The sequence below is a fragment of the Pseudonaja textilis genome, chromosome 8 (genome assembly GCF_049901715.1).
Source record: "Pseudonaja textilis isolate UNSWEBS1 chromosome 8, rPseTex1.2, whole genome shotgun sequence".
NCBI classification, from domain to species: domain Eukaryota; kingdom Metazoa; phylum Chordata; class Lepidosauria; order Squamata; family Elapidae; genus Pseudonaja; species Pseudonaja textilis.
This window is the reverse complement of record NC_141997.1, coordinates 16,396,596-16,418,031: the sequence shown is the minus strand read 5'-3', so window position 1 is coordinate 16,418,031 and position 21,436 is coordinate 16,396,596. Positions and strand designations below refer to the sequence as shown.

The 21,436-nt window shown below is 33.7% G+C and overlaps 1 protein-coding gene across 2 annotated transcripts; it reads right to left on the bottom strand.

The window, feature by feature from the left end:
• Positions 1-491: 491 nt before the first annotated feature.
• ASMTL (acetylserotonin O-methyltransferase like) lies at positions 492-20,601 on the bottom strand. Of its 2 annotated transcripts, none has more exons than XM_026707495.2 (13): positions 20,393-20,601; positions 16,303-16,434; positions 14,689-14,736; positions 13,749-13,813; positions 12,674-12,735; positions 7,954-8,062; positions 7,233-7,629; positions 6,927-7,089; positions 5,993-6,177; positions 3,824-3,956; positions 2,984-3,127; positions 2,261-2,383; positions 492-1,546 (listed from the first exon to the last, which is right to left on the bottom strand). In XM_026707495.2, the coding sequence occupies exons 1-13, from the start codon at positions 20,483-20,485 to the stop codon at positions 1,332-1,334; spliced, it is 1,869 nt and encodes a 622-aa protein (XP_026563280.1). In that variant the 5' UTR covers positions 20,486-20,601; the 3' UTR covers positions 492-1,331. The 2 variants fall into 2 exon arrangements, with proteins under 2 accessions (XP_026563280.1, XP_087794535.1); XM_087938409.1 differs by having other exon boundaries at positions 2,261-2,331.
• Positions 20,602-21,436: the final 835 nt, after the last annotated feature.

Below are 21,436 nucleotides of genomic sequence, written 5' to 3'. Positions count from 1 at the left end.
TTGTAGAATCTGATAGGTTAGGTAACCTGGCAAAGAATAATTATAGCACAACTGTCTCTAGTTTGCATGTTTGTTTTTTTTGCCTGTTGAATTATCTACAAATGGAAAGGTGTTCACAGAGAAGTATGACTTCAGAATAGAGTCCTATTGTGCATAAGAACAGCAAATGTGCTGGAATTGTAAAGTAATTTAGTAGCCTGTGAATTAGTTATGTTTTTTATTCTGCAGAAACAACTGGTAATATAGACTGAGAATCTGAATGTTTAATATCTTCATTTGAAAATATGTTCAGAATCTTGGCATGTTTAAGTAAGCTTGAAGTCAATCATTTGTTCCTGAAGTTGTACACATCTGTATTTAATTCAGAAGTCACTATGGATAATGAATCATAGTAACCACTATAATCTTAGTGCTCCTAATCTGTAAATAAAAAATACATTTTTCTAGTCATAACATGTATCAGGCACAAACCCAGAGATGAGATAACAAGATCCAACTAATTCCAATCCTTTATTTGCTTAGAGATATTCTAGGATGTGTCTATCCTGGTAGCATTTAGACTTATATACTACTTCACAGTGCTTTACAACCCTCTAAACTGTTTAGATTCAGCTTATTGTCCCCCAAAATCTGGCTCCTCGTTTTACTGGCTTCAGTCTGAGTCAATCTTAAGCCTGTGAGAGTTGAACTGCTGCCTAACGCCTGCAATACTGCATTCTAATCCCTGCACTACCACGGATCACTTGTTTCTCCCACTCCCTCCACCAGCTGAGGTCTGCAGTCTCTTAATCTAAGCCTCTTTCTGGAAAAGCTCTGTGGCCAAAATTCTCCCCCACGGCTTCTGCAGATGCATATTCTATCACATGTAGTTTGCCACGTGGCAATAAACGTAATCACTATCAACAAACGTGTATATTGGGAGAGGGAGGGAGAAAAAAATGGTGGGAGAGTAGATTCCTTTTATGTTTTCTTATAATATTTCTTGGATTTTGCCGTTACAAAATAGGGCCATTGGACTATAGAATTGATGCCTGCCTGTATACCTCCTGATGCATACAAAAGTTGTTGGATTACATTAGACCCTGAGTTAGAAAGAACATGTAATGGGGGGGGGGGAGGGGAAATGATTTAATGCTATAATTACTATTAGTTACAACAACAGCCAGGACCTTTCAGGAGAAAATTACATTTAGTGCAGTTTTTAACAAATAATAAAAAGTGGAATAGCTTTTACATGCAATTGTCCACTGTAATTCAGAGACACCAAAATCAGAAATAGAAACATAGTATTCTGGAAAGCTGAAGTAATAAATTCAATACTATTTAGTGTACTAGGAAGATAGTTTCTTAGAGCACAAAATTACATCTAGCAGATTTCCTGTTATTTTAATCTGTACATTACTGAATCCATGTTCTTCTAATAACTGTTTGTATTCCAATGTACTTCTTTCCTTGCCTTCTGTCATACTAAGAGACTGGAAAACAGCTCTAGCAGGTTTTATTCGCTTTTCATCAAGAATTATCTCTGCTATTAGCAGCGCAATTCCTATATTTAAAACAAAAACAAAAATCAGCTAATCAGGATAAATTACCCTAACCAGATATTATATATGAAACTATTTTGGAAATACATTCTGAAGATTCAGCTGATGGCTACCAAGATTCAGCTGATGGCTACCAGTGATCAGCTGATAAATCCAAGGACTGCAAGCTTTGGTTTCAACCCAAGACTTTGTAAAAAGTGCTAAATGGCTTGGAACTAAAATACTTGAATGCCTTTTCATGCTTTTATGGTTTTCTACAGAAGCTTTTCTTCTAGTGCCTACATTATCAAAGGCAGGCTAGACAACAGACAGAAGTATATATTCTAAGCACAGGAATTGTTGCTGTGGGATTCCTTCAAAACTTGAACCCTCCTTAAGCCCAAGTTGATTTTCTTTTCAGTTTCAGGCAAGAATGTTATTTTTCAACAAGAATTACTGTTTTTACTTTTTTTAAAAAAATGTTAAAACTTTATCTGTTAAATTATGGGTTTTGGATGCAATAATTAGTTGTACCCTGAATCCTTAGAGACTGAAGTTTGTGAAGTGTTTTAAACAAAATACTTCCACGTTAAAGATTAGCTACAATTCAGTTTGTCTTAATAACATTAGCTTTCAAATCCCTTGTTTAATTGAATGAAAAACATCATCCATACAGTTATATAAATGTAAAACCAATAAATCAATTAATATAGGAGGAGGGAGATTTAAACTCTTACCTTGCTCTGAAAGAGCAGAGAGTTTGTTTAATAGCAGAGAAATCTTTTCCTCAGAACAGTGATGTAAAACCCTTGAAAGAATATAAAGATCTGCTTTTGGAATATTATCTTTGAAAATATCACCTATTTAATGAAAATATATTTTCATTAGTTCTCTCCAAAAATGATTACATTTTCAGCTGAAAAACTTCATAAACAAAATGAAACATGAGATATAAATAGACTAAAATATATAAATAAGCACACTTCAAATATATGCAGAAAAGACCCAGCTTTTTGGATGGAAGAATGAAAAGATTTTATTCTTATAATATTCTAAAAAAGCTCAGGGCTATATTTAACATAATGTGCATAGATTCAAAAAATGTAAGTGATCGGGTCATATCATTTTCCCATGAATTTCTGGATGCCAAAAATCAGGCTAAGCAATTTACTAACATAAAAAATGTAATGCATATTTTGGTTAATATTTTCATTAGAATTAAGTTGTTAAACAAATCCAGTTAGCTTCATTTACAGTCACATACATTAACATTTTATTGCAGAGATAATTGGAATTTTATTGAGCTCTTATTTATGCACTACTACTAAAATATAAGGCGGGCCAAGTCTACCAAAGTTTTGCAGAAAAGATCACTAATCCACATAAAACTACAGATCCTCATGTAGTCTTTGGATTACCAGTGCCTTGGTTAGGTCTACAAATGGCAAAAACACCTTTACCTGATACAAAGGATACATCACAAGCATTTTGTCTTGAAAGTTGACAGCTGGTGACATCTGTAATAACTTCAGGAAGATCAAGGACAATGACTTGCATTTCTGGGTAGATCTGGACTAGATCATAAGCTAAAGCTCCGGTGCAACCTGCAGAGAGAATACAGAAATTTATTTTAGTGCTCTGTGTCATTGTGTTATGTAGAAAAGATGGGAAAGAAGAAGTTCAGATACAATGCACGTTGTATTTGCAAGATCTCCCATAGAATTTATATTCATTTTTACTGGTTGGATGGAAGAAAAACAATTATTAAGCTTTACAAGAACTATTCAAATTCTTCGTTTGACATAAAATTATGCTGGTGTTATATCTGTTGACCCTATACTGATCCTAATCTGTCTGTTTCTCTTCCCAATCACTTGATTTCTATTCTAGTTAATGGGTGACAGATTTTATATACCTTGAAAGGACACTATTTTAATATTAGTACAGTCAGGAATAAATTAAATTTTTCTCCCAGGGGACTGAAGAAAATAGTATGGAAACATGATGGGAAAAAATCTTATCAGGGCATTATGCACCATGACCAGATACAATAGCATTTGCTGTACAAGAAGTTACCTCCATCTCTTATGTAATTTTGAACATTTAAGTTTGAAGACAGGGACACAAAGACATTAATCTAAAACAGTTTTTTGACTGTACATTATCTCTCTGAAATAGTAAAAAGAAATCCTGTACTTAAGATAAGTTATATAATATTTACAAAACTATCCATTTAATCACAATTGTACATTAGAATATTTTATGTCAATATATAGGGCTAGTAATGTTATAATATATACCTCCCAAGTCACATACAACTTTGAATTGTGAAAGATCAAAAGCTGTGCTTATGTCTCTTGCTGTCACTTTGGAACTGCTGTCCATGGCTCTTATAAAACGTTGCTTTACCTCTACAGACTGACAGTGGAAATCCTTAAAAAAGAAAGTGAGATTACAAAACAAGTAGATAAAGACATGTTAAAATGTGTATTTTGTAAAAAGACCTAAAACAGTTTGGTTTCTCCTTTGGCTAACTTGTAAAGCAGTGATAAAATTATACAACCAAGTAAATTACATTGCTTAAAATTACAGAACATTTAATTAAAGCATTTTAGAATACCCGAACAAAGCCGAATGCCATACATTTTAGAATATCCTATATACAGAAAAAATATTCTGTTCTCTGAATCACGGTAGGGAAAGTTAGTGAATTTGGTATGAAAAATATCAGGAATAAGTAAAATAGAGATACAATACACTATTTTTATGACATATGGAAAATTAATGATTCGAATCCCAGGGCACAATAAATATTTTAAGATCTTATACCAGAATAAATATTTTAAGATCTTATCTTGTGATCATCATCCAGCCAATCAGATATGAATTAGGCAAATGTATGTATTTTCCAGCGGGACTATAATAATTGTGGAATGTCCTTCTTGAGGAGATAAGTCTCTATTATGGAGGATAATCTTGTACTAGTCTTGACCAATCCCACAGAACCACCCCGGCTAAGGAGAAGACGGGACATCCACTGGTACACCTGCCAAATGCTACTTATGAGAGATTGCAAGATTGAAAGTTTCAATGCTGAGAGATGAAGAAAACCATTCTGCTCTCAGTCGTGCTGGATCTTTTAAGGACACTGAATTTGCTCGCTCACTTTCAAATTCACTTTTGAGAATTACCTTAAATTCACTTTTGAGAATTACCTTAATATTGGTAGAAATCTTCAAAATGACAAGTTTGAAAAGTCCTTGGTAAATTTACTTGATGAGTTTACACTTTTTCTTAAATAAAAATTTATCATAAGCTTAAGAACTTAAAGAATTAGAAATAAACAGCAAAGAACTAAATAAGAAAGTGATTTAAGAAAGTTATAAATGAATTAAGGGATCAAACAAAACTTGAAATAATGGAGCATTAGGACTTTTGTTATAAGTTTGGAAATAATTATATAAATGAAGAACACATTCAGGGGAACCAATCTGTTTAGTCTACCTTAAGTCAAAATAGCAAATTGAGAGATTATGGTTTCAGAAACAGAACACTAGAGGGGGTTACAGATTCCAGGCAGAAAGAGTGAAAAACTAGTCAGCACTGAAACTTGCAAAATAACAGAAAATGCTTGATATTTGAGATACTTCAAAAGATTTTTAAAGAATGGGGTCAAAAAATAGCAACTTCAGTGATGATTGCTTCTACAAATAGATTGTGTCTAAAAATATTAAAGGAGAAAATACTGTTGCAAAAGAGAATATTTTGGAAGATTGACAAGATAGAGAGATGAAACAAATTTTGCTTGATACAGAAATATGAGTACATAACGGATTAGCCAAAGTACTAGAAAACAAAAAAGTTAGGAATATAAGAAGAAATAATACAACTAAAGTAGAAATTTAAATAACATTAAGAAATTGACCATTATTGAACTTACAAAAGAAATTGGTTAAAGTTTTTGAAGAAATTTTTAGATAGAAAAATGGAAGAGATCAAATCCTACAACATCTTCATAAACTAAAGATTAATGTTGTTAAAAGAAGAAAGAAGTACAAATTTGGTTGATTCAATCAAGTTTAAAATAAGACATGCTTGTATAAATCTAGGACCCTTTTTTGCTGACACGACTGAAATGTTAATGATGTACAGGTTTATGTATGCATAAAGGATGGGTTATGTGAAGAGGTATTTTGCATGTAATGTTATAGGGAGTGATGAATTATTGTTTGCACTTGTGCTTAAGACTGAACAATATTTTTTTCTTTTTTTTGTATATGTTTTATTTTGTTTTTATTTTTACTATTTAATTCAATTTGTATTTTCTTTTACGACTGCTATTAAAAAATAAAAGTTGAAAGAAAAACAAAATTATAGCAAAATATGCCTAGTAAGCTTTATATTTATTTTTAAGTTCTACTTTTTTAAAATGTTCACCTTCATTAAAAAATAACTAGATTCTTCCCTACCTGAAACAAATCATTCACTTTCTTCTCAGATGTTTGATGTATCTGTGAAGTTCCTTCTTTAACTGCTTGCTCCAAATGAGTAAACAAAGTCCACAGGTGGTCATTACAATGAAGAATGTAGTCATGAAGTGAATATTCACTATCGGATACCAGGCATAGATTTGTTAGTTCTGCATTACTGTAACCTTTAAAGACATTTTTAAAAATTACAAATATGAATTACAAACACAACATATTTTTTTAAAAAAAATGGTGCATCAAATTCCAGAAATTTAACATTGTTTCTTCACAGATCAAGTACTATGACTGTATGTAATTAAGCAATTATCTTTGCTTATTAAAGTTTGCACATCTCCTTGCCATTAAAAAACACTAAATAATTTTTTTTTTAATCTAAAATGCATGGTTCTTTAAAATGGAGTTATTATAAACAGTTTGAATGCAATAGACTGCAGATACCAACAAGAAAATACTCAGGAAGTGGCAATGATTTTTCCCCAAAGGACAGAATGATCCATAAAGACTTCCTTCTGCACAATCTCAAAAAGCTAAGCATCACTTATAAACACGCTAATACCCCGAAAATGGATAATTTGAATTTGGAACACAACGAACATTCGATAAACCATTTTAAAACAGAAAACTCTTTTCATGCCTCAAAATTAAGGTTGCCTTCCCTCCCAGCATGGCTGCAATTTTAAGGGAAGTTAGAGACCAGGTAATTAATTCAGCATCACAACTGGTTATGTGCTAAGGTGGGCTTTTTCTAAGGCCATTGAAAGTTCATTTTTCTCCAGATGTACCTTTTCCCCCCTAAATTATGTATAGGTTTACTGTACTTAGTATTCTAATTACATTTGGATGACATTAGGATATCATGTACTCAATTTATTCTACACTTTCCTTCCAGAGTAATTTTAGAATAAAATATGACCTTGATGATTCTTTTCCAACAGACCAACAGAAGCACAGGCATCAAGTAATCTTTCTGTTCCACGTAAGGAAGTATTAAGTTGATTTGCCACATCTTCTGTGGTCACAGTGCTCCTATCTTTAAGAAGATCAAATATTTTCAGCTTACATGCCACAAACAAAACCTACAGATATAGGAAAAATATTTAAAGGGAAATTTTGAATTCCACAGCTCAAATGATTTATGCTACTACAAATCAAAGAAATGTTATAGTCCATGCTGCATAATAAAAATTAAATCCATGTGGCCAAATAACAGATGTATTACCTTTGAGCCTTTAAATCCATCCAGAAGATGCGTAAGTTTAGAGAGGCACTGTGTTACATTTCTTGGTATTCCATTTTGAATTTCCATAGGTATCTTGCTCTCTTTGCATTTTCCCAATTCTACAAGTCCACCATTTGTTAGCCTTTTGGCATCTTCCATTTTTGTACTATCTGAAGAATCACAGTCTCCGTCACTTAGAATTTCAAAAGTCTCCACTGAAGGGATAGAGTCATATTTTATATGATGTATGGTGTGCTTTGATGGTGGATAATACAGTTCACCTAATTTTTTGCAGAAGTGATTCAAAGGAAACCCAACCACATTCAAGAAATCTCCATGAACATATTCCACCAGCATTCCTCCTAGTGCTTGGATTCCATATCCACCAGCTTTGTCCCTGAAAAATAACAACATGTACATGAACACACTAATTGCTAATACTATTGTAGCAATTTTGAAATATAATAATCAAATGAACTTCAGGCTCACTTTGTCATTCACAGCTGATTTATAAACTTCACTATATTATGCTAATACAGTTTCTGAAAATGGTACCGCTGATAATCTCAATTTGTGAGTATAGAAATGAAAATTTTATTATGCTACATTCTCAAATTCATACAATATTTCAGTGCCATTGATATTTATTGACATTGTGAAGTTGAATTTCCTAATGCTGTAAGTTTTTAGACCAATGCAGTGAAACTTATATTGCACTTACATTGGTTCACCGCTGTGGATATACTCCCAGAGAAGTTCCTCAGAGAGTTCGGCAAATTTGACTTTTGTTTCTTCAAAGAACTCAGTGATTTCAGTGTCTAGATAATCATCTAAAAATGCAGAAGTATGGATAAAACCAATAATATATTGGATAATAACATCAAGATGAGCTACTACTCAAGATGACTTACTTCTGGTCTTCACAATCTGTAGTCCACAAAGCAAGATGTTATAAGCATTTTGAAAAAGCTTTCAAGAAGCTTTAAGCAGTACATCTGCACTAAAAATGGACATTTTGTCAAATTTCACATTCAAAATGTTTCAAAACATGAGTTTTCACCAATCCTATAAAGATATATGTTTGTGCTTGAGTATAAATGCTAGATTCCCTAGTTCATAATTACTTTCTCTTTCCAGACTGGATCCAATTTGTTGGAAATAGTTTCATAGTTTCTCAGTCAATAATGTCCTATCATTATCAACAGCACAGAACTGTTATAATTTGGAAGGCAGTAGCAAAACATAATAAACTAAATTGCTATAATACAGAAACATGTTCCAAAAAAAATATATCTTTAGTGAGGTAATAGTATCATTTAATAGTATCATTTAATGGTTTCATCTCCAAAATAGAAAACTTTTGAATAGAAAATGCAAATTAAGTTTTTCAAGTTACTTGTTCATTTAAATCAACAAAGACGTATATCTTGGGTTAAATGGTATTTAAGTGGGCTGTAAACACCAATTTTGAAATTTGGAGTTAATCCCAATACTTTAGCAAATATTCAAGCTATTTTCTACATACATTTGCCAAGATGTCTCACTGCATTGTATTTTTAAATAATTTGTATAGGACTGTTTTATATAAGTAATGGTGATTCTCATTAATGCCACACATTATCCAATAATATCAAGGTTTGTTTTATTGCCAACTAAGTTACTTGCTTGAAAGGATTCAAAGTTACTGTGTCCACTTTTCCCAAATATCTGGAAATCTAACCACACAGTAACTAGAAATGTTCTGAATGCTGAAATTTGCAAGTGGAAGTACTTAAAAATTAAGCCAAAATCAGGGACTTCCTGTTTGCCTGGCTTCGGTGACAGCAGGGATTCGCGTCTCTCTGCGATCCCTGCTGTGCTAGCCATCTTGGTGCCTCCGATCCTGACGGATTTGGAGGATAAGGCTGCCCTGTTGGGGTAGCTGAAGATAGGGGGGACCCGGATAGGGGTTGAGGGGTATCGCAGACCCCCTCCCCAGCCGGCAATAACCCCCTTTTCTCAAGGCGGTGGAGCGGAGGTCTCAATGGCCGCCACGAAGAAGCCAGCAACTGGATTAAGAATGTGCAGGAGGAAGAAGAAGGAAGTTTTAAAATGAAAGTCGTCTTGGCTGAACCGGGACCTTAAGGATATATTTAATGCCTGGAAAATTATTATCTTTTTGGATGCTACAATGTCTCTAATGGAGGTTTCCAGCGGCAAAGGGAAATGTTGAAAGAGAAAGTTACTCTCCCTCCCTTATGGAATTAACAAATGGACATGGAAAATCTGCTCTCTAACAGAAGGTAAACATTTAAAGCCCTTTGTTTCAAGTGGGAAGGGAGAGGCTTGGAAAAAGAAAATCTTTTCAAGACTATGTTGGAGGAGATGCTTTGAAAATAAAAAGACTAGAAGCAAACTGCAAAAAAGATTTAAAATACAGTTTGGGTTTTTTTCCTAATTGACTTTACCCCAGAAAGAGAAATTGTAAAAGGAAGAAGTTTGTGCTTTGCCTGGGCTGTTTGATGACTTTGGGACTTTGGGATTTCGGGAAATTGTTTCAAGAAGAGGATACAGAAAAAGAAGAAGAAAAAGTTTATAATGGCTCCACCTCTCGATGAACTAAAAAAACAATATTTAAAAATAAGGAAAGAAGGCAAGGACGCTATGGGAGAAGCCCTTTGTTTTCTAGATATGGCAGTTGCTATGTGTCAGCAACTTAAACAACAGCTGGAAGAAGCGGAAGAAGAATCCATTTTTAATGAATTAAATAGTGTGATTAAGAAAGAAAAGAGAGAGAGGAGGGAAAAGGAAGGTCTTAAGACATAAAAAAATATCTATAAAAGAGAAAAATAAGATGCAAAAACAATATAATGCCAGCAAGCAAAAGGAAAGAAGAATGCAACAGAAAGGGGAAGCTAAGAAGGCAGAGGTCTGGACAGGAGTAGGTAAAAAGTCTAGGTGGGCCAAGAAAGAAAGGAAAAAGTGGGGGGAAAGTTATAAAGGTATAAAACAAGATGGGAAAAAGAAAATTTTTTTTAGGGACAAGGGGTAACTTATGATTTTTTTTTTTTAAAAAAAGGGGATTCTGCATAGGACACATGATAGTATTGTAGTAGCTGTATTTGTATCAAAAATAGAAAATTAGAACTTTATAAGATTTAATAAAAGATTTAAATATTAAGGCACAATGTTAAAATGTTTAATAATGAATGATTTTAAGTTTTAATAAAACATTAAAGGAAATGTTTAAAATATTAGTTTAATTATAGAGTTTAATGGGCTAATGTGTTGATTATTATAGATTTATTACTGTAGTATTTGTTTTTGAAATAGTAGAATGTACTAAGCAGAATCAGATTGGGACTTAGGTGTTATTTCAAATTTCAGTTCAGGGGAATGATAGAAAGGAATCATACTCTGATTAGTGATTTCAGGAGAAATTATTCTTTTTTATATTGGGAATGAGATAGATGTAAATGGGAAAATGGACAAAAGATATAAAAATGTTGCTTTAAAGCAAGATGAAATATATAAGTGGGGAGGAGTTATATAGAAGATATAGAATGATAAATAAGATAGGTAATGGTATATAAGAAGAGCATGTATTTAATTGAAGTCCATACAAAAAGAGGTAATCTGGGCCAAGTTACTTTCTACAAGGAAGTTTTATGTTTTTTGTGTTTTATATGTGTGTGTTTAATTGAGAATTATTAAAATCTCGGAGGAAGGCCAGATGAGAATAACTATAAACAAGCCAGAGGAAAATATAAATGTGATGATTGAATAGCAGATAAATTAGAAAAGAAAGGTTATTGAATAAGAGTAAAGAGAAATAATGTGAAATTGGTTAAAGGGAATTTATGTGTTTATATGGAAATGGGATAAATTAGAAGAATGTGATATAAAATAATGTGTTACCTGCCTTGTAAAGATTTATAATGGAAAGAGGTTTTATGTTTTTAATGTTTAATGATGTTTTGTTTTGTGTCTTTGTTGTTAAAATCAATAAAATTTGCTTAAAAAAAAAAATTAAGCCAAAATCAGTCGATTTAAATGCTTTACTTGGCCTAAGGGTAAGTGCCACCCACTTCACTTTAGACCAATTTCTAAATATCAGCCTAAAATATTTTCCAAGTTGACTCAAGTGTATAATTTGAAGTCAAAAGATTCCTGAAAATTTAAAATATACATATTCTAACCATAAGAAATTCAGCATAATAAATCATGTAAGAATCAACAAAGGTAAAATATAGTTCACCTTGTGTAAAGAGAACCATGGTGGTGTAGTGGTGAGAATGCAGTATAATTGCAGGATAATTCTCCTAACTGCCAGCAGTTCAACCCTCACTGGCTCAAGGTTGACTCAGCCTTCCATCCTTCCAAGTTTGGTAAAATGTGGACTCAAGATTGTTGGGGCAATATGCTTGATTCTGTTAACCCGCTTAGAGAGGGCTGTAAAGCACTGTGAAGTGGTATATAAGTCTAAGTGCTATTGCTAAAGTGGAGTACAAGATCTAACTTCACTCACACTCTCTCTCTACAAACGGACACACATAGATCATAATAGCACTTACACTTATATACCACTTCATAAGGCTTCACAGCCCTTTCTAAGTGATTTACAGAGTCAGCATATTGCCCCCAACAATCTAGGTCCTTGTTTTACCAACATTGAAAGGATGGAAGGTTGAATCAACCTTGAGCCAGTGAGACTCAAACTGCCAAACTGCTGTCAGCTGGCAGTCAGAAATAGCCTGCAGTATTGCATTCTAACCACTGTGCCACCAGATGAGGTCTGCATTGAGTTTCATTAATTAAAAAGATCACTATATCAGAATATCTCATTATGTATTTATTGATTTACTTGTACACCATAGTCTCTAGACACTATCTGTAAAAAAAATTCCATGCTAGAAATTATTAGAAAAGGTACTAAAAATAAAACTGTCAACAGTGCAATATTGTTAAAGCAATCTATGGGATGTCTACATCTGGAATACATGTCTACATCTGGAATTTATGTTCTGTTTACTTGGTTCTTTTTAGCTATGAATAAAGATGACTAGGAAATGTCCTCCCTAACAAAGAATCACATGATGAATGACATGTAGAACATAAGATATGTTTTACGCCCAAGTTAAAATGCTAGGACAGTTGGCCTTTTCTCCTGGATTTAACAGAGAATATCAAGTGATCCTAATAATGCCATTTAGAAAAAGTCATCTGTTGGTTTTGGATGCTTGCAATGTATCATTTTTTACAAATGGGAATTAATGTTGTTCTAAGCCACCTTGAACTCCTGGAAGAAAGGTAGAACATATATCCAACAACCAAGGGTTAAAGTTTCAGAACTTCAACTGAATAGAGATAAGCTTAATTCCTGAAATCTCTAGACTCAGGGTGATACTAAAGAGTGAACAACTGTACAAATAATGAAAATTGATCTGACACAAATATATTACCTTTACTACTGCAGTGAACAATTGCAACACCTGTGACAACACTATGTTCTTTGCCACTTAATCTATTAAAAAGAATAGAAAATTAGTCTGCCATATTTTGAAATAAAGATTAATTTCCTTTAAAGTAACAACTTTATGAAGAGATATGCTCTATCATTTATGAATAATATAGCATAGCCTTATTGACCAGATATAAATGGTAATACATTCTCACATATTATGGTATAAGGCTTCTCTCTCTCTCTCTCTCATATATATATATATGTATGTATGTATGTATGTATGTACGTACGTACGTACGTACGTACACCCGTTCGTATAAATTGTGTAGAACATGGGACAACACAATATTTGCATGTAGGCCTAAAGATGTAGTAGGGCTGTATTGCTATTATCTTTTTCACTTTCTCATCTTCTCATTTCTTATCTTTTCTCATCTTCTCATCTTTCCTATTACCTTTTGCTATTGCTACCCTATGATTTATGGAGACAAATTCCTTTTGTATCCAATCACATCTGGCCAATTAAGAATTGTATCATCTATCATCCGTCTGTCCATCCATCCAGACTGCTAAATTATAATATAAATCAGTGTTTTCAATCTTGCAATTTAAAATGTGTGGAAATTTTATGACTTGAATTCCAAACATGTTACTATTGCTGAAATTGAGAAATGCTGTTCTAAGTAATGGTAGTTTTTTCAGACTAATTAACAGTTACAACAACAAAAAGGATTCAATTCTTGGAAATGATGTAGCACATTGGTATAATAACATAATGTCTTTCAAATCTACACAGGTCTGTCAATAATACATTGAATATCTAAAATTAAAATTAAAAAGTATAAAAATGAACAGAAATACATTAGTACAAATATGCTGCATAAGAGATTAGAAATCAAACTCTAATGTACTACCCTACACTGTTTAGATTTCTCTCATACTAATGGTATTTTAACAAAAAAAATTGGAGTTTTTTGTGTCTATAAAAGTCTAATATAAAAATAATACACTGCAAATGGCCAAGCCTTGATAAAAGCATTATTTGCATTAAAATTTATTTTTAAAGCACATACCTGGAAAGCATCTTATAGGCATCCTGCTTGTCCACTGGTTTTTCCAAAATTTGTTCTTCTATACTCTGAAATGGAAAAGTATACATATTACTATGTATATCTCATTCGGCTAAAAAATATTATGAAATTATCTTGACACCAAGTTGGACTATTGGTCCACACATTATTGACATTCATTAGCAGTAGCAGCAAAAAAAGGGGTTTTACCCATTGTGACTTGACCTTTTGCAAACACAAATGTATGTTTTTTCTTTTAGATAAAAGTGATTCTCTTTAGGACAAAGTGCCACAGCACAACTTTAAAAAATGCTTTTTGTGGTGGAATTTTCTGAATGAAAACATAATGAAGAAATCAAAGGACACATTGATTTCATCACATTTTTCATAGCTATCATAATATCTCTTTTAGTATATATTATATATATATGCCCCTCGTTCTCAACAATGGTACATTTCAATGCAAATGAATGACAAAAGATGTGGGAAGTGTAAACATTTTTTTCTCAGAGAAAAGTATGGTAGTATAAAAACTTTGTTTCCAAGGAAAGTGATAAACCACACAGGAAAAAGACTGTTAAGTTTAATTGTTCACAAAACATTTATTTCACAAAACAGGAAACCACACTGTTTGGACTTTCTTCCATTTTGCTCATGCCTTTTTCATTCAGAACCCACTGAGAAGTATTCTTTCCAAATTTGTCTGACCTTCACTTTAGTTGCCTGACCACACTTGCAGCATCTTTCATCCTCAGACTGTTTATGTAAAATGTTTACCCATTTTCCATACTAGAATAACCCTTTTATAATACAATTTTAAAAGTACTAATATTGGATAGACAAAACTGATATTTTAAATTTCTATTATGTGTATGGACCCAGGAATATTATAGACCTACACAACTATTACTAACCTAAAAGTTGTCAGCATACATATACTCACCACTATAGTGTCTGCTCCAATAACAATATCTGGTGTTTGAAGATGTTTCTGAAAGAAAACAAAAATAAAGCATAAAAGATCTGTGTCTTTTATTCAATTTTCTCCATGACTATCAATGCTCCTATAAATTTGAATGTTAACAGATAACAAATTAAGCAGAAAAAGCAACCTTAATTCAATAAAAACAATCTTGATGTCATTCAAGTCCAATCACTAATAGAAGATCAAATGTGAGAGTGTGGATACTTGTAAGCTGGCCAGGCATTTGATTGGTGTTTGGTGAATGGTGGGAAGCAGGGAATAAATACCGTATTTCCCCATGTATAAGCCACCCCTTTTTTCCAAAATTTTCAAGCCCAAAAAGTAGGGGGGTGGCATATACAAAGAAGGTACACTTTTTATACGTGAAAAATGCATAAAATAATAAAGTAGGAATAAACTGGTTTTCCAGCAGTATGCTATACTTTTTTGTAAAAATTGTACGTGATGATACGATTACGAGTGCGAGTACGCGATAGAAATGCATACGCTAGGCATCGGCCTGAATGCTTCGCTCCTACTCTCGTTCCGATGCAGATTGCTAGCGTCGCCGCACCGCTTTAGCGTCATGACCGAAGTTGTAGATCTAGACGTCGAATTTTGTTTCTTTGTAAATTTTCTTTCTTCATAACTTGTTTCTCTAATAAAATATTTTTTTCAAAACTTCACAGTCCAAAAATTGGGGGGGTGGCTTATACAAAGGGGGTGCTTATACATGGGGAAATACGGTGGCTGATTTTCTGCAATTGTAGAAGTCTGGATGGTATATATTTTCTTCTGAAGTCTTTTCAAAAGAAATGTGGGCTTTAAAATATGTTTTAAAATACAGAAATCTTTGTGTCACACTATTATAATTGAAGGTCATCCACTGAAACATTAGATGGGGAGATTCACGTAGTGAAGAAGGAGAACATCTATACATATAGCACATAGTTAAATTATGCAATTTTCTGCCCTATGATATGGTGGCCATTACTACTTGATTGTTTTAAAAGGGTACTACATTAATTCATGGATGATAGGTCAAAGATTAAACATTAATCCTCATTAAAAAGCTCCAAAGAAATTGGGCTATCATCCTCTCATCATGTTTATGATATTTCTAAATTAATCTGGTGAGCCACTCTGTGACAATGAACATTGGATATTGAATGTTGGTTTGGCCTCATCCTGGCTCAATATCTTAAACTCTTCCATGTATTTGAGCTCATTTTCTTTTGTTCCAAGTTGAATATTTCATCCACAAGTTCCATGTTTTATGTTTAACAGGCTGCCAAATATACATTTGCACTAATAACAAATAGTGATAGTGAACAATATCTTCCTTGGCTATAAACATTCAATTTTCCTATGGACAAAATCAAACACATGTTAAGTGAATGACAGACCCATTATTCCACCCATCCTTATATCAACCATTGGCTTTCTACTAAAGTGCCTAGTAGTTTTCCTGTTATTTGATGCCAAAAGAGGGATATAAGAAAAAAACATATAAATAAATCATTGCAAGAAACAAACAAGACCCATCAATAAACTTTTTTTTAAAAAAAAGCCTTAATATGGAATTAGGCTCACCACATGCATTCTATTTGCTACTTCAAGTGCCTTCTGTTTTGCAGTTTCTACAGCATATTGATACGGGGCTGAAAAGGTTGATTTCTCAAGTGTTTCTTTGAACCATGACGGAACAACTTCAAACTGGAGACCCTGTACAAAACAAAGAATGCATGAATTGGGGGGGGGGGGGTGGAATCATGCAAGATTTATATTTTATAGAATATAAATAAACTTAACACTATCCTCTTCAGAACTGCAGATTGCGATCTGGAATATCTAACATCACAGATGCAACGGGAGAATATAGTATACTAGCTTTTCCTATTTCATCTTTCTACTCTGCAGGCAAACTTAATCTCTCAGAAAGTAAGGGCTGTCTGAATAGAAAGACTGAGTAAAGTGCAGCAGTTAACAAAATGTTCTGGTGGATCTTCAAAAACAAAATATTATGATAAAGCCTCATTCTTGCTAAACTTGAATCAAATCATAATCATGCTTAAAGACATTATTAATAAGGTAAAAGTTTCAGGTTTTAGGAGGAAATCGTTTCACTAATTCCCACAAATTACATATAGAAGACATTGGAGAAATAAACAACTCACTAGCTAGAAACCTGATTTAGATGCTCTTCAGTTACAAACAGGAGAATTATCCACCTTATGAATTCACAATGATGATTTCTTAACTACTTGGTGAATTTAGCATACTGAGTGAAAATAAGCAGCAAAGGTAGCTGTGTGATGTTTGCTTTATGGGAAAAATAGAATATACAATATGATTATTAGGCTACAATTCTTTATCATCAAGATAACTAAAGGAAAGAGAGTGGGAAGAAAAGATGGACTGTATCTAAACCATGTAATCTTTATAAAATAATTTTATAAAGATGGACCATATCTAAACATGTAATCTTTATAAATTCATCTTATAATTTATATAAAGGAGAGGTTTATATAAAAGGATAGGTATGTTAGCTTACAGTGGCAAAAAACCCTGAGAAGTCTGATTTCACCTTCTTCAGCTAACAAATTGTATTACAATATATAAAGTATGGCTCACAAAAGCTTATGCCTATTAAGCTTTTTTACTTGCTGAGATTACTTCAGCTTTGACCTAGGCTTCTCCTGAGAGCTATAGAGATAATCCCACCATATTTCATCCTCAGTTTTTTAAAAATATAAAACTTTTTAAAATAAACAGCAAAAGGGTGATTAGAACATTCATTTTGGACAGTTACAAATGGACTAAATTTCCAGGTGGTTTTTAAGTAAGATTTTGAAATTAATTACAGGAAACCTTCCTGTAGGAAAATACACGTTCTTTAAAAAAGTATAATAGGATGGGACTTTGAATGCTAGAACCTTGAAGGATTCAGGAAATTAATTATAATTAGAGAAGAATATTTAAATTTGACTTACTAATATAGAATGGATCGAAATACTTTAGTAGCAGAGGTTTTTGAAGGGTTCTTGTGAACAATGGACATGGGATAATAACAAACCAAAAGAACAATCTGGAAAAATCTTTTCTATATTTGATTTCCAAAAGAGCATTGTTAAACTTTTGAAGGGTTTTGTGAAAAGGGACAGAGAAAAAAATGAAATCAAGTTCTACGACAGAACTTGAAGGGATTAAAGATCAAGTAAAAACAAGGAATACAATTTGGCTTATTTGACTAAGGCTAAAATAAATATGTGGTAGTAAGCCTTAATGAACTTTTTTTTGTATTTTTCCACTTAGTTTTAAGCACTTATGTATTTTTATAATGTACATATTTTTTAAATTTTGTTCCTTTTGTTGTTTGCTTTTTCTATTACTATTTTAAAAGCAATAAAATTTATTAAAAAGAGGAGATATGGGAAAAAGATAATTTGTTGTATTTTATGACAACTGTTAAATTACTAAAATTATACTTGTTATGAAATTCATTTCCTCATATACTTTTCTTTTTGTCTACTACGGTCTGTCATTTTTTAAACTTTTTTCTGCAATTTTGGAATATTTTTCTTTCAGCTTAATTTGTATCTTTTTACTGCTTATTAAAAAACTTTAATGCCACTCTTATAAAAAAGTGGAAACCAGAGGCTGTGAATTACATATTCCAAGTCTGCACAATGTTCTTTCTGTCCATCTTAGTAAGTTTAAGAAACTGCTGACTTGAATTTCACATGACAAATTGAATTTCACATAACAGCCATGCTTCTTCCCTGTTCAATCTATGTTTAAATCTAGCTAAATGAAAATATTCACATTATCTTTTAAATCTTTTATTTGTAAACCATCAAGAGTCCCCTGGACACTTAAATATTAATAAATATTAATTAAAAAACCCATTTGTTGTAATTTTAAGGTCTTTGTGCTACTATAATACTTAGTCATTTCTAATCATTACATTTGTTTGCGGTTTTTTATGCTGCATAACATTTTACCTTCCAAAACATCTACAACAGTTCATTACTGTGATATTTATGTCCAGCACTATTAAACGTTTTAGGGCAGAACATAGCTACCGGGTCTGATTGACTCTAAATTTACTGAACATGACTGAACTTTATTGTTGATGAGCCAGTATCCTATATCAGAATACAGAATACAAAACAGAATACAAAAACACAGAAGTTAATAACCATTATGCATGACTAGCTTCAGAATCTCTTTCCTCATGTGTAACAGTAACAGGTAGATGCCATTGTGACATTTTTTTTTTCTTGAATCAATCTTTTAAATATGATCAATAAGCTGATTTGATGGGGTATACTTCTTTACATATGTCAGACCAAAGGTACAAGTAGTCCTCAATTTACATTTGTTTAATTACCTTTCAAAGTTACAATGGCACCGAAAAAAGTGACTTATGATCGTTTTTCACACTTATGACCATTGCAGTATCCCCATGGTCACATGATCAAAATTCAGATGTTCAGCAACTGATTCATATTTATGACGGTTGTGGTGTCCTGGGGTTTTCTGATTAGCAAACTCAACAGGAAAAGCAGGTTCACTTAACAACCACATTACTAACTTAACAACTGTAATGATTCACTTAACAAGTGTGGCATGAAAGGTTGTAATATGGGGCAAACTCACTTAACAAATGTCTCATTTAGCAGCAGAAATTTTGGGCTTAACTGGGGTTGTTAGTCAAGGACAACCTGTATTGCACATCATGCATTAAGGCATTACAACATACACATTCTCAAAATCAGATTAAAACTTTATCTATTGCAGTGTCCCATTTCCAAATCTTTTGGGGAATCTTACAAGCTGGAGATAAATTTAATACAGCTCCCTTTACTGTATTACTATATGCCAGAGAGGAGGGTCCCTCAGATTTCAGAGGTGTCCCATACTTATGGGAAGAGCAGGTGGGAGCATTACCCTTCATTAGCTTTTTACATCCCACTATATTGATGGCTACAGCTACATCTGATGAATTCCATGATGCCATCATGTCTATGTATATGCTCTTCCTTTACAGATGGGCTATCAATGGATACAATTACTTAGAATAAAGCGGTCCTTATTCTGATCTTCCATTAGCTCCTTTAGGAAAAAAGAAAATTTATAGAGGGGGGGGGTACGCACAATATCTCTAGTATGACAAGCTTTCTCAACTTTTTTCACCGGTTTAGATTTGTAATTGCAGGTTTGTAAGCCGCATCCCATACTTCAGCCCACTAGATCAACAGAGGCAGAATATAATGTAGTCCAGTTCTACATCACTGCCAAGTGTCCTTTTAACTGAGGACACCTGCGTTGCAATCTTTGAATTCTTTTTGAGGAGAGACTTGAATAGGCGCGTAAGTTTACTTGGGCAAGGATTTCAAGAGCATTTTCCTCAGCATTTCTCAAAAAACGGGACCGAGGGAGCCGAGAAAAGGAAAAAAGCCCTTCCACCACGTTTCCTATGGGATAGAGGTGCGGAACAATGTATTTGTTCATGTAATGAACAATTCGTGTAATTGTTAAAAATCCTGCCGTTCTGCCTAGATCGGATTTTTTTTTAATCTTTATTTTTTATTATTATTATTTTTTTGGAAATGCAAGGAATTCTTCGGACCCTATCAACCCGGCGCAGGGCCATTTAAAACGAGTCCGCGCCACTCACCGCGTTATTGAGGATCTCCTGCCTGCGCGGGGAGCCGCTTGCCAGCACCACCTTTTTGTCGGCCAGCTTTTTAAGGACCGGGTTGAGCACCATGGCTGCAGCCGTCGTGAAGGCGACTTCGCAAAAAGCCCAGGAGCGAGAAAAACCCAATAAAGCCAGGCCGCCGGCGGACAACCCACTAGGCCCTCGGAGGGGAGGGCGGAGTTCCAGGAAGATGTGGCGCCTCCCTCCCGCCTTGTGCGCTCGTTAGCAGCAGGTCTGGGGAAGCTGCGGACCTTGTGGACGTTGAAATCTTCAAGTCACAAAGGGACCTATATAGTTCCTCAACTCTGTCCTGTAAGAGCAATGGTGGAAGGTATTTTCCATTTCTCGGCTCCCTCGGTCACATTTTTCGTTCCGAGGAAGGAGAACATTAGTTGAGAAATGCTGAGGAAAGTGCTCTTGAAATCCTTGCCCAAGTAAACTTACGCGCCTTTTCAGGTTTTTCCTCAAAAAGAATTCAAAGATTGCAACGCAAGTGACCTTAGTTGAAAGGACACTTGACAGTTTTGTACAACTGGACTACATTATGTTCTGCCTCTGTTGATCTAGCAGGCTGAAGTATGGGATGCGGCTTACAAATGCAATTACAAAAATTAGTTATTTCATTAGAAGGCTCAAGCTACTGTTTAACCTGGCTTCAAAATCCCAATGGTCCCTACATGATCTTTAACTGGGAGTGGGCATCTGGATTTTTGCAGCAGGGATCTGAAGCCTCACAACTGACTCATGTTCTGGGTTTATGCAACACCTTGAACCACAAACTATCCAAATGGGCACAAGTTTTAGCTAAGCTTAAACAACAACATTGTTCTCTTAAGATCAACTTGCAAAGCTTGTAACTAGCCTGGCTAGGTGTGTTGTTTAGACATACTATTCAGTGGTGGGATTCAAATATTTTTACTACTGGTTCTGTGGGCATAGCTTGGTGGGCATGGCATGGCTTGGTGGACATGGCTTGGTGGCAGGGGAAGGATACTGCAAAATCTCCATTCCCTCCCCACC

Excerpts from the sequence above, each read along its gene's own strand:
- ASMTL (XM_026707495.2), bottom strand. The coding sequence starts at position 20,485 with ATGGTGCTCAACCCGGTCCTTAAAAAGCTGGCCGACAAAAAGGTGGTG. Across the intron at positions 12,736-13,748 it reads GCCTATAAGATGCTTTCCAG|ATTAAGTGGCAAAGAACATA; the intron begins GTATGTGCTTTA and ends TCTTTTTAATAG. Across the intron at positions 1,547-2,260 it reads CTCTGCTCTTTCAGAGCAAG|GAATTGCGCTGCTAATAGCA; the intron begins GTAAGAGTTTAA and ends TTTTAAATATAG.